At 35.2% G+C, this 13,193-nt stretch overlaps 1 protein-coding gene across 1 annotated transcript in view; it reads right to left on the bottom strand.

Moving 5' to 3' along the window:
* The window catches only part of LOC143436481 (rho GTPase-activating protein 20-like), a 40,631-nt gene extending 28,304 nt beyond the window's left edge, over window positions 1-12,327 (bottom strand). Inside the window, exons 1-6 of the mRNA XM_076920861.1 lie at window positions 12,219-12,327; window positions 10,694-10,737; window positions 8,148-8,323; window positions 5,929-6,078; window positions 4,139-4,180; window positions 2,953-3,034 (exon numbers count right to left, since the gene is read on the bottom strand). Of these exons, the coding sequence (XP_076776976.1) occupies window positions 2,953-3,034; window positions 4,139-4,180; window positions 5,929-6,078; window positions 8,148-8,266 (393 nt within the window). The 5' untranslated portion in view covers window positions 8,267-8,323; window positions 10,694-10,737; window positions 12,219-12,327. The remainder of the gene's footprint in view (window positions 1-2,952; window positions 3,035-4,138; window positions 4,181-5,928; window positions 6,079-8,147; window positions 8,324-10,693; window positions 10,738-12,218) is intronic.
* Window positions 12,328-13,193: the final 866 nt, after the last annotated feature.

The following is a 13,193-nucleotide window of genomic DNA, read 5'->3' as shown; positions in this document are numbered from 1 at the left end:
AGAAAGGTTGAAAAGTGTCTATTACTAATCTGAAATACAGAAAATTTTTTCAACAATTTCAAGGCAGGATAAAATATGAAAGCACTAGAGTCGTGGGTGAAAATCAGTAAAAATGATTCCTTTAAGGAGTTGGATCTAAGTCACAGCAGTGTTGTAAGACACCAGGGAAATTGCTCATGTACAATGAGCATTTGCCACAGCTGAAATCAAGCAGCAGAGGCAAGAGAACACTTCCCTAAAGGACTATCTGCTCTTGTTCTCTTCTCTCTCCTGAAGACAGATCTAGTTCAGCCAAGCTAGTGAGTGTTCTCCTAATTTATGTCACTGGATAGAAATTACTTTATACTACACTTTTCTCTTTAAGTACTGATTTTATAACCTAGAAAGATGTGCAAAAGATGCCCCACCGTGCCACAGGGGTCAGTGTTCCACTATGTTCATAGCAGACTTATTTGTGATAGCCAGAGCTGGAAACAACCCAGATATTCCACGAGAGAAGAAAGGATCCAGAAATTGTGCTTCATTTCCACAATTACTCAGCTATTAAGAAGGAGGACATCCTGAGTTTTGCTTTCAACTGGATTGAGATAGAAAATATCAACCAGAGTGAGGTAACTCAGACCCAAAAGGACATGCATGGTTTGTTCTCACTAATAAGCAGATATTAGCCATAAAAAAGAAAGAGAGAGAGAGAGAGAGAGAGAGAGAGAGAGAGAGAGAGAGAGAGAGAGAGAGACAGGAAGGAAGGAAGGAAGGAAGGAAGGAAGGAAGATAGAAGGAATGCACCAAATACCTGTGATACAGTCCACTGAACTAAGAAATGTCAACAAGTTGAAGGGCCCAAGTAAGGATTCCTCTGTCCCACTTGGGAGGGAAAAAAACCAATCTCAGTTGGGAAGGGAGAGAGAGATCTGGGAAAGAAAGTGTGTGGGGGTGGGGGAGCCTATGGGGGGAAGAAGGGACCTGATCTGGTATTGGGCAAGGGAAAAGGACTGATGCCCTGAGGGCCAACAGAAAGAATGGAAACATTCAGCCTAAGGAGGTAGGAAGTACTGGGGATCCTCCAAAATGCACCGGAGACCTGGAAGGTGAGAGTCTCTCAGGACATCTAAGAGAGGGACCTTAGATGAAATGCCCAATAGTAGGGAGAGAGAACTTAGAGAGCCCACCTCCAGCAAGAAGACAGGGCATCAAAGAAGGAAGGGGTTGTCATCCCACAATCAAACTCTGACCTATATTTGTTCCTGTCTGAAGAAACTGCAGGAATGAAAATGGAGAGGAGCCTGAGGAAAGGAAGTCCCAGCAACAGGCCCAAAGTAGGATCCAGCTCAAGGGAGGTCCCAAGGCCTGACAATATTACTGAGGCCATGGAACACTCACAAAAACAGACCTAGCATGACCACACTCCAGATGACCAAATGAGCAGCTGACAATAGTCAGATGCAGATATTTGCACCCAATGGACTGAACCTGCTGACCCTTTTGGTTGAATTAGGGAATGGCTGGAAGAAGCTGAAGAGGAGGGCAACCCTGTGGGAAGACCAGCACTTTCAATTAATCTGAACCCCTGAGATCTCCCAAACACTGGCCCACCAACTGTGAAGCATACACTAACTGATATGAGGACCCCAACACATATACAGCAGAGGACTGCAGGGAATGGGTTCAGTCAGAAGTTGCACCCAATCTTCAAGAGACTGGGAACCCCAGGAAGTTTAAAGGTCTGACTGGTGTGGGCGTGTGTGGTGGAGACATCTTCATGGAGACAGGAGATGGGGAGGAGGTATGGGATGTGGAACAGTTGGAGGGTGGATGGGGGGAATAAAATCTGGAATGTAAAATGTAAATAAAAGGCAAAAAAGAAAAGAAAGTATGAAGATCAAATTCTGTGGTGATCATTATTCACTTCTTGGTAAGTTTAGTGCAGTCTCAAAAGTGACATATTTGAATATTGACTCTAGGTACGTATTATACCCGTTAGCATTTATAAAGTCAGAGAGATGGTGATCCTCTGGGCTACATTCTGTTCTGCTTTACAGTAGGAATGGTCTTCAATGCTCTGCATGCTGCATAACATTTAAATTTATGATCTGCACTAAAGCCAATAGTGAAAATAGACAAATATAAGTATTAGAAAAAATAGACAAGTATTTAATGTGTGAGTAACTCAATGATAAAATTACTATATAGTATGTGAAGTCATAAGATATATTCTAAGCTGTGAACACATAGGAACACACACACACCCCACACACACACACCACACACACCAATGGTAAGTCAAAAATATTTCTAAACAGAAGATACAAGAAAATATATCCATATGCCTAGAACATTCAACTAAATAAGAGGATCAAGAGCCATGATTATGCACTGGGCCTTCCAAAGCAGGTGTCAGGATGCACAGTAAGAGACATCCTGAAGGAGCAGAGGACAGAGGTACAGAGATAAAAAGTTATGATCCATGTGGATGTGGAGAGGAAATTAATTCTTGATAATATTTTGTTTTCCTTAAGATTATTTATTACTTTTTTATATAATTATTTTTGATGAAACAGAAATATTGTAAAATAAATAATACTTGAATAACATCTAAGTTAATATACAAGAAATAAGAACTCAGAAGATAAAGCAGCTTAATTCTAATAATAATAGTTGGCTTGGAAATGTATGCTGTTGCAATTATCCGACTCAATTTTCAGTCATTTAAGCAAAATATTTCCTCTTTTTTCTTGCTCTATCATATGGATCAATCTTGCTTCATATTTCTTTCTACATTTCACATATAAAAGACACATGTGTGCATGCCATACACTTACAGCTTTTCCATATACATAAATTCTTACTATTTCTCCCCCCACCCTCTTCTGGTGTTTCCATCTTCCATTATTCTACAAACTGCCTCTCTCTGCTAGTCATGAACTTGAAATATCAGTTTTGACTTTCACATACACTGTCACAGGTTGGGATGTTCTCAGTGAATATCTGCAGTGAGAATGTTTTCTTGGTATCCTTCTTGGCTTTATCAATGGCTCTGCACAAATGCAATAAAAACACAAACTATAGTAAAATTAATTTCCTAGTAGCTTCTTTTAAGCTAATCACTGTTAATATTTTATAAGTGCCATCTTATTGATAAATACAAGACAATCAGTTTAGCAATATGCATTATTGGATTAGGGAATATTTAAAAGTGTTTCAGAACCAAAGACTCGGTCAGGTGATAGCACATTGATCTAGGAAGCACAGCCTGTCCTCAGAACTTTTTGTTTGCAATTTTGTTGTCATCCTGACTACATCTGGAATGAGCTACAATCCAGAAATGGAGGGCACACCTGTAATCCAAACCTTGAGGCTGGAAGACACAGGCTTTTGACTTGGACCTTGACATGGAGATCTTGAGGCATAGGTGCCATGAATTGCTTAGGCCCAGGCAAGGTAGAATTGGCACACCCACCCATGGGATTAATATCCCAGGAGACTGAGGGACGTGGATCTCTGAGTGCAAGGTCTGCCTGGAACAAAGCAAGGTCCCAATCTAGGCATGGTGGTACACACATCTGAGCCACACCTTCTGATGGAGGTCTACATAAGGACATTGACAGAAGGCAGACTCACTCTTCTTTGCCTGACTGCAGTTACTGCCAGCACATCTGTTGATATCTACTTCTTCAGGATTCCAGTTTGTACAGAAGATCAGGTGAAACAAACTAGCCTCATGGGCTGAACAACTATTAGATTTTTTTGATTTCCCATTCACAGCTGCCCAATGTTGGGTTTGTTGAACTATAGTATGTAAGTAATTACAGTAATTTCCCTTAAATCTGCCTGAACTCAAACAGAAAGTAGCAGATGGTTTGGATGCACACGGTAGAGTAACATCTATAGAATGGAATTTAAAGTAAGACTGAAGAGTACTATTTACTCCAATATAAAGAGGAGACAATGAATACAAAACTTCCTCAAAATTAAATAAAATATGTGATAGACAGGAGACTCGAAAGCAGTATCCAGTGATCATCTAACCAATAACATTCTTGGAGACAGTCTACCAAATATAGTTTTCAGAAAGAAATAAAGCACAAACTGCAATTTCCATACCAGTTACAGAATTAAAGTATAATCACAAGTAAAATACCTTTTCAGAAAATTAAACCATTGATCTTTCTGTTCTTTCGAACTGTAATGTTAAAAGTGAAAAACAGGGTTAGAGACTTGAGAATGATACAATTTTTAGGCTTATTGCTCATAAAAATTATTATGAACCAATGGCCACCAGAAGTTGCAGGGGTAGATGATATTCCACACATGACTGCCCTTCTGAATGACATGTTTCATGGAACACTTGTATGACAGGAAGTTGAATATAGTGTGGAAGCTAGTTGGGAATGTCAAGACTTGACCATGTTCTAAGAGCTGTGTGACTATGCCTGGGCCAGCAATTACTTTTTAGCTTCAGTTTCATATATATATATATATATATATATATATATATATATATATATATATATATATATATATATTTGTAGGGCATAGGTAGGAGAGGAGGTCCTTGCTTCTGTGAAGGCTGGATGTCCAAGTGTGGGGAAATTTAAGGGCAGGGATTTGGGAGTGGGTGGGTGGGTTGGTTCACATCTTCATAGAAGCAGGAGGAGGGGGAGAGGGGAATGAGATAAGGGTTTTCTGGTTGGGGGTAAATAGGGAAAGGGGATAACATCTGAAATGTAATAAAAATCCAGTAAATAATTAATTTTTAAAAATAAAGGTGTATACCACCCCCAAAAAAAGAACACACAAAAAAGACAGTGTCCTCTTATCATGCGGTCACATCCACACAGAAATGTACCATTATTCACACTAAAACACGGGCTAGTTATATGACCTTTGGTTAGAACACAATTAACCCAGGGAGAACATCTATTAAGAAAATAAATACTGTTTATTTCCTTGTGTGAATTATAGAATTAGCAGACAAGACAGGAGATCCTAGAAACTAGTACTTCATCTGTGTGTCATCACATTACCTCTCCTGGTACAAATTAATAAGCCCACCACTATTCCACTTTAGCTTGTAATACTCTCAATTAAGATAGATTAAAGATGAACTCACAATGCTAACATTTTATAACTGCAAATTCTATGTTGAATCAGATAGAACTCATTGATATTTGACACAATCACAGTGTCTTATAGTCATCAACATTATCTTGTTGTTCAATGTTTTTCTTATCCAAACAGCAACCCTTATCCAATGCACTATTACTCTTCCCCATGTTCACAACCCTATGTCAGGTATAGTTTTTCCATCTGTAAATTATATGTACATTGTTTCCTTGTCCTGAAAATAATTATCCATGCTGCAAAATCTTTCATTCACAGAATTATCTTCTCCCTTTTGCCATGGTTCAAACATCTCTAACTCAACCTGATTTTCTATGGAACTATGGACTCATTCCTGCTCATAGACTGGCACATTCTTGTTTGTGCCATTAACTGTTCACCCACTCTATTCTCCAGGTGCAACCATTTTTATCAGAAGGGTGGCTCATGCTTCTACCCCTCAACCTACACACACAAACACACAAACACACACACACAAGTTATTTAATGTCAATAAAATAAAAAGTGATGTTATCACAGGAAAGCTTATTGGTACTTGGTGATATTTAGGGGTTGGTTCTGAAGCTGTGATCAGGAATCTCTGCATGTGAACACTGAAGATGATGTTTCCCAAATGGGGAACACACTAGAGTCATCATATAAGGGAAAATTTTGAGTTGGCAACATGTATAAAATCAGACTAAAATGAATTTGTATTTTGCAAACATTCTGGTTAATTGGTTAAAACTGTGAATTATGAAGCATTAATTGGCCTTCAATTTATACAGCTATCCTATTGTGAATAAAGGTCCAAACTGTAGGTCTTACCAAAACATTGCAAAAAAATTTCCAGTAGACCATGAGAAGAAAAGGGTCTTGGAAGTACAGTTTTCCTTTTTCCTAAAAAGGAACACATCATCCATGGCCCACAGGTTATTCAGTGGTATGATACATTTGATCTTAAACTTCTTCCTTTTCCTACAAAGAGAATCAAGTATCTCTGTTAGTTTGATTTGCATTGTAGTTGTAATCGCTTGTAGAAATTCCCAGTTCTTCCTGCCCCAGAGCAGAACTGGACTCCTTCATTTTATCATTCAGGCACAGTTCAAACCATGGTAGATGGAATTCAACAAATCATGTGTTGAAAGAAGTTACTGGAGGATACAAGATTCTCAATGCACACAAATTGACATAGCCTGATGGTTTTCTGATTGGAAAATGTGAGTGAACATACTATGAATATATAGATATATATATATATGCCAATATTAGAAAGCCATGTTTCAAGATTTCTTCCCTTAATTTTGTCAATTAGTAACCATTTTTGCTTTCTTTCCTTAATGTTCATACCAAAATATGTTAGTTAAAAATTTTGTATTTTAATTAATTAGATTTAGTCATTTTTCCAAAGTAAATAATGTAGGAATATTGTCTGACTAAATAAAATTCATTTTCCATTGTCCTTCTCTGTATATTAGGAAGTCACATCAGCTCACTACAATGGCTTCTTTAGTAAACATAGAATGCACATCCCATACAAGTATACAAAAGATGATTATTTATCACAATATTTTAAACACATTATTAGAATTATGTCTTCTGAGCAAGCATTCTGATCGTCTCAACAGTGTTTGTAAGAAATAATAATCTTGTAAGCATAACTTTCATATTTTTATCAGTTCTTTTATAAGGAGTTTGTCTTTTGAGAAATTCACATACATAAAGGGTTCCCATTATTTTTTGTTTCTCTTTTTTTTCTCTTTTGACAGAATTCTTCCCAGATTCATGACTGTTCTATTTTTTTATGATAGACTTCATGTTACCTGTGTGTGTGTGTGTGTGTGTGTGTGTGTGTGTGTGTACATGTATGTCTTAAATTGAATATGTAACTCTGTGTTGGACACTTAAGTTAATATGTTGGTCCAAAACTATAGACAATTACTCTGACTCTCTCAGATTCAGGAGACAATATGACACAAAAATAAACCCTAATTCAAAAATCTTATATCTAAGCCCTTCTAAACTTCAACTGAGTGATGTTTGTGAAACATAATACTACAGAGAATGATTTTCCACACTATGTAATATAACATGGAATGGTCAAAATTAAAGCATAATATGTAATATTTACTAAAGAATCTGTGCATACACACTCACACACAAACATACAAACACACATATTAATCATATGAAACATTGTACTTACATTTTTTCCACTACAAGACATGTAATTGTACATATACATATATGTATATATGTGAACCATAATTCACAAGAAATGCCCAAACCTAAAACCTCTAATTTCAATAGGTCTAAGAAGAGATAATCTTCTTTGAAAATAGTAATAATGACAATCATCTCCTATGAGACTAGTAATGCTCTTTCCATAATGTGAATGACACTCTCAAAATAGTTTTACCTATTATCACCACACAGCAAAAGTGGAAAAACTAGATGGCCTCTCAAGGAAAACAGTCATTCTAGTTTCCTTTACTCTCAAAAATCAAAGTGAATTTCACTTACTTACACTGACGACACTTAAAAGGTACACTATCAGTATATATAAGTTTTTAATTCAAGTGAGTCAATTACTATCTTTTTTCTAAATGTATTTCCATCTGTAGACTGAAGGGGAGTTGAGCAGAAGTGACAAGAAGGATGGACAGATTGAAAGACTGCCAGGCCATTCACTTAATTTGAGCCTGCATCAGTCAGAAACTAACTGCCATTTTCTATGCTGGGAGCTTACAGTGACAGATCAAGGTTGACAGGCTAACTTACAGCATTGTTAGTAGGAGAGCACCTTAAATAATTCATTTTTAAAAACTGTGTCTAAAACTATTGTCAAAACAAACTGAGAAACATGTAGGGGAATGTCCACCAAACCTAAACCATGGTAGAGGAAAGAGAAGTTGTTATCATGAAGTAATGAAGTAATTATAATCTTTTTAAAAAAAGAATTGAAAGGACATAAGTTATTTTTGTACAAAAAGGCCTAATTAAAGTGTAGCCTCTCATAGTAAAGAATGCATGTTGCATATACTCACAGGTTACTAGACACAACCAAAACATCATTAAATAAGGATAGATGTCTTTTCTTCCTTTTGTTGTAGCTTGTGATCTCCACGGGGCCTTGGCACAGCAAGGTTTGATGAATTCGTTCCATGTTGCCCTTAACAATTTATTTCCATATAGAAAAGATTCTCCTGGTACAGGTCTCCACCTAACAGAACAATATTTAGTGGATAAGTTATAAGACAAATGTTCATACTAAATTTTAAAGAGTTCATGATATTAAAACACAGTAAGTAAAGTTGAAAATAAAGGTCTGAGGAATATTATTGCAACATTCATAATGATAACAGTTAAAATATGGTATACATGTATGAAATTCAAATATGAACAAAAATGTGATGCTAAAATATAATTGTAACTTGTAACATAAACAATATACTAATGCAAAGGATAGGAAGAAATTAAAATATCAACCACAGTTAAAAATTGTAGACTGCATTTTATACATGTGTCCTTTCCTATATTGGCCTATATGTCTGTTTCCTTCAGAAATTTCTTTTAAAAGTGATTGTGCCTTCTCCAAACTGTCTTGAATGGTGAAAACTTAGAAATGAACAAGTGGTGTATTTTGTCTTCTGAAGCTGTAATTGTATTAATCTAAACAACTGAAGCCAAAGGCTTCTGCGTTTGCCATCCTGATGTACAGTTGAGCTGTCAAAACTGTTATAATAAACTAGATGTCTATCAAATCAGCAAAACAAACAAACAATCAAACAAACCCTCCAGCTTTCAAAAATATTTGTGAAGTTGGTCTTGTCCAGAATAACAGTTATTTCCCTTGCCTCCTGCCCCTGTCTCCTGTAAGGATATCATCATGGATTCTGGACAGTTAAAAACACTTGTACATTTTAATGTCTCCACCTATATTTCTGTACCTCTTCAAACCTCTCCATCTCCTGTGCTATGCTAACTATACAGTCTCCTTCTCCATCTTTATGAGTGCAAAGTTTCTCCTACTCAAGTTATCCCCATTTTTCTTTCCTGATATTCTTCCTTCTCTATTTCTACCCAGCCTTGGCCATAGCAAATCTGTTTCTTTTTTCTCTTTACTCATAACTCTTCCACCTGCCTCTGAACATGATTCTTTACTTATCTCTAATAAAATTCTTCCCTGTAGTACTGGAGTGGCAAATCTTCTGGTGGTTTCTTTAATGTGACCTGCTCAAGCAAATTGTATATTTATGATATATATTTTCTTTAAGGGAATATAATTCTGGCAGAAACATCTTACATTTTTCCAAAAAATGTGTACAGAGGCACCATATCTTTTAATTAGAAAGCATTTACAATTCATGTGAATCAAAATGTCAAAGAAATATACCCACCAAGAGTTGTCATCATATACTTCAAACAATAATGTAAAGATATGACAAAAAAATAATACCGACTCAATTTCATGATAAGCAAAATTGAAAGCAAATGAACATGTCTGGAAAGTAGCTCCTGTCTGTCTGAATATTCAAATACTTAGAAAAATTCCAAAGAACACAATATGTGATAGAAACTATAACAATTTGAAGAAAACCAGCAAGTTATTAGATTTTGCAAGTGCCAAAAAAGTCTGAACATTTTTAAATCTTTGTAGTCATGTGGTTAAAACAATTGGGTTGCATATAAAATAATCTTCACTCATAACTTGGGCAGACTTTTTTTTAAATTTACAGAATCATTTCTCCTGTATGCTCAAAGCATACCTCTCCTCCCAGAATATTTTTTCAGCCACAATTTTATTTTCTTTAGAAAAAAATACTCAATTATTTTAAAATTAAGTGGTAGGGGCCTTAATTGTGGAGAGAGCTTCCTTTATATTTTCTAGCCAGACTGACAAATGTATGCAAAATTATATTGTAATATATTAAATTATTACCTTTTATTTAACTTAAGTCATTAATTGATTTAGCTTTATACAGGCTATCTAAACTACACTTAACATACATAGTAAAACTGTGAAAACAAGCATACTCTAGGTCTCTTGTTCTTGGTAGTATCTGATATACTTGGGAGTTTAAACAATTTTCTAAATTTTCACCAGTATGAGTTAAATGTTTGTACCAAAAAATGTACTATGTTTGTTCCATTTCATCGCTATAATCTTACTAAAGATAACACTTATGGAATATATTGAAAAGGAGGGTGAGGTTCATGTGAGCCACACAACCACTCTCTAATTAAGAAGTATCAAAATATGGAACAGAGGTTAAAAATATCATGCTTGCAATAATACACAACGTTGTTTCCTATATATTTAATAAATTCATCCAAAGAGCTACTTAAGAAATAACAATGGAAGTATTATCAAGTAAGATGTGCTGAAAGTTAAGTTGTAGAGTGAAAAATCAAAGTAATAGAAACTTGAACTTTTAGAAATACTAGAGGCACAAAGCACAAAAAGTGAGACAAACTATATTTTCTATATAACACCAAGAAATTAACTATTTTGTTCATTTTCCCTCATTTTTATGTCCACCAAAATAATTTTTTACAGAAGATTGGTATTGAATATTTCTACAATGACTACCTTTTCACGAAACCATTGCTGAGTTGAGAGTTAGCTCATATGATCTGTAGGAATGAAGAGAAAACATTAACCGATATGATTAGTCTATCATGAGAATCTAATTAGTTATAAAAATACCTTTTGGGGCAACTGGAAGGGAGAACCTTTTAACAGACTTGAATTTTTTATTCTTTTAGTCTTTCTTCCTCTTTCAGTGAAAGATTTTTTCTTATTTGATATTTTATATATTTACATTTCAAATGTCATCCTCTTTTCCCATTCCACCTCCCCCCTTAACTCCCTATCCTATCCCTCCTCCTCCTTTGTTGCTTTTATACCATCATAATTACATGCAAGTATTAAGGTCAGTTCTAGGTTGAGGAACTAGCTATACAATAGATGCAAATAGTCAAGGTACAAGCAAGACAATAAACTCAGATAGTCAAAGAACAAGCAGGACAATAAACAGATGGACCTGAAATTTTATTTTGCCTTTCTACTCCTGAACACCAAACTAGTGACTGCCTTTGACAGACAAACCACCAAAGTCTGAGGACTCTGTAGTAGTTAGGCTGTAGGACCATTGCGACATCAATAGTCTAAGGCTCATGCCATCTGACAAAGTGACACATGCATTTCCTTTTCTTATACTTAGTGGCTTTAAAAGTTTTTTCTAGCAGTTGTTGAACTGTAAGTTTTTGTAAGGAATAACATTTTCACAACTATGTATAGTATGAAAGTCATATAGGTGAGAGATAGAATACAGGGACAGATGGATGATAAATCAGTAGACAAGTACATTAATAGATACTCTTTGGGTGGTTTCTTTACTGTACTCTGCTCATATAATTCAAACACTAAAACATATATTAAGTGAATATCATGCTGCCCAAAACATATATCTTTCAATTAATATGTAGAGAGACACCACCTATTGCCTAGAAAGCAGTTAAGACCCATGAGGTTCAAGGAGTCAGGAGGAACAGCAGGCAATGGTTATCATCACTCACACTCCACAATAATGTAAAGATGTTTTACAAAAATAATACCAACTCAGTTTCATGATATCCAAAATTAAAAGTAAATGAACATGTTGTCAAACGTGATTCCTTTCTATCTGGATAAACATTAAAATATTGAAAACTTTAAAAAACACACCCAACATATCTAGGGAAAAAAATCATTTCCTGAAAACCAGAATGTTCATAGACTCTAGGTTTTAGTCTGACCAGTTTACAACAAAAGTTTGTGTTCATAGTGGGTAAAAACAATTAAATAGTCTAGAAAATAATCCTCTTTTATGTCCAAGATAGGTATTGTTTGAAGACTTATAGAAAACTTTCTCCTGGAAGCTCAAAACATACCCCCCCTTACCTGACAACTTTGTTTCTTTAGAGTATTGGTACTAAAATTTTTTAATAAGTAAGTTTTTACAAAACCATTGCTGAGTTAAAAGTTAATTCACATGATCTGAAGGAATCACGATAGAACACTTCCTCATTCCATTAGATCATCATAAGAATCAAGTTAGTTATTATATACATACCTTTACAGTGGAGCCTGCAATTGAGAACCAATTAATGAACTTGAAATTATTGCTTTCCTTCTAGGTGCTAAAAACCAAACTGAACACTGTGGCTGGTAAACAAACTACTGAATTCTGAGGATTCTTTGGTAGTCAGGGTAGCAGGTCATTGTGATGTCATGATTCAAAAGCTCATGCTATAACTGACAAAGTGACAAGTGCATTTCATGTCCTTCAATCTTTTGCTTTTAAATACATCTTCTATAAACAATCGTTGAGCCATAGATATTTTTATTAAATAATATATTTTTACAAAAATGTATGTGATATGATAAATGATAGATATATAGATAAATAGATGAGAGATAGATAGATAGATAGATAGATCATAGATAGATGGATCATAGATAGATAGTCATCAGTAATAGTACCAAAATTCTGGGTCTTGTTTATGTATCCAGTCTGCTAGCCTATGTCTTTTTATTGGAGAATTGAGTCCATTGATATTAAGAGACATTAAGGAAAAATGATTGTTGCTTCCTGTCACTTTTATCATTGGAGTTGGAATTATGTTTGTGTAACTACCTTCTTTTGGGGTTGTTGGAAGATTACTTTCTTGTTTTTTCTACGTTGTAATTTCCCTCCTTGTGTTGGAGTTTTCCATCAATTATTCTTTGAAGTGCTGGATTTGTGAAAAGATATTGTGTAAATTTTGTTTTGTCATGGAATATCTTAGTTTCTCCATCAATATTGATTGAGAGTTTTGCTGGGTATAGTAGTTTAGGGTGGCATTTGTGTTCTCTTGGTGTCTGTATGATATCAGTTTAGGTTCTTCTGGCTTTTATAGTCTCTGGTGAGAAGTTTGATGTAATTGTTATAGGTCTGACTTTATATGTTACTTGACCTTTTTCCCTTACTGCTTTTAGTATTTTTTCTTTGTTTTGTACATTTGATGTTTTGATTATTATGTGACGGGGGGGGGTATTTCTTTTCTGG

Source organism: Arvicanthis niloticus, chromosome 22, assembly GCF_011762505.2.
Source record: "Arvicanthis niloticus isolate mArvNil1 chromosome 22, mArvNil1.pat.X, whole genome shotgun sequence".
Taxonomy (NCBI): domain Eukaryota; kingdom Metazoa; phylum Chordata; class Mammalia; order Rodentia; family Muridae; genus Arvicanthis; species Arvicanthis niloticus.
The sequence above is the reverse complement of the archived record's forward strand: the minus strand, read 5'-3'. Positions and strand labels throughout refer to the sequence as shown.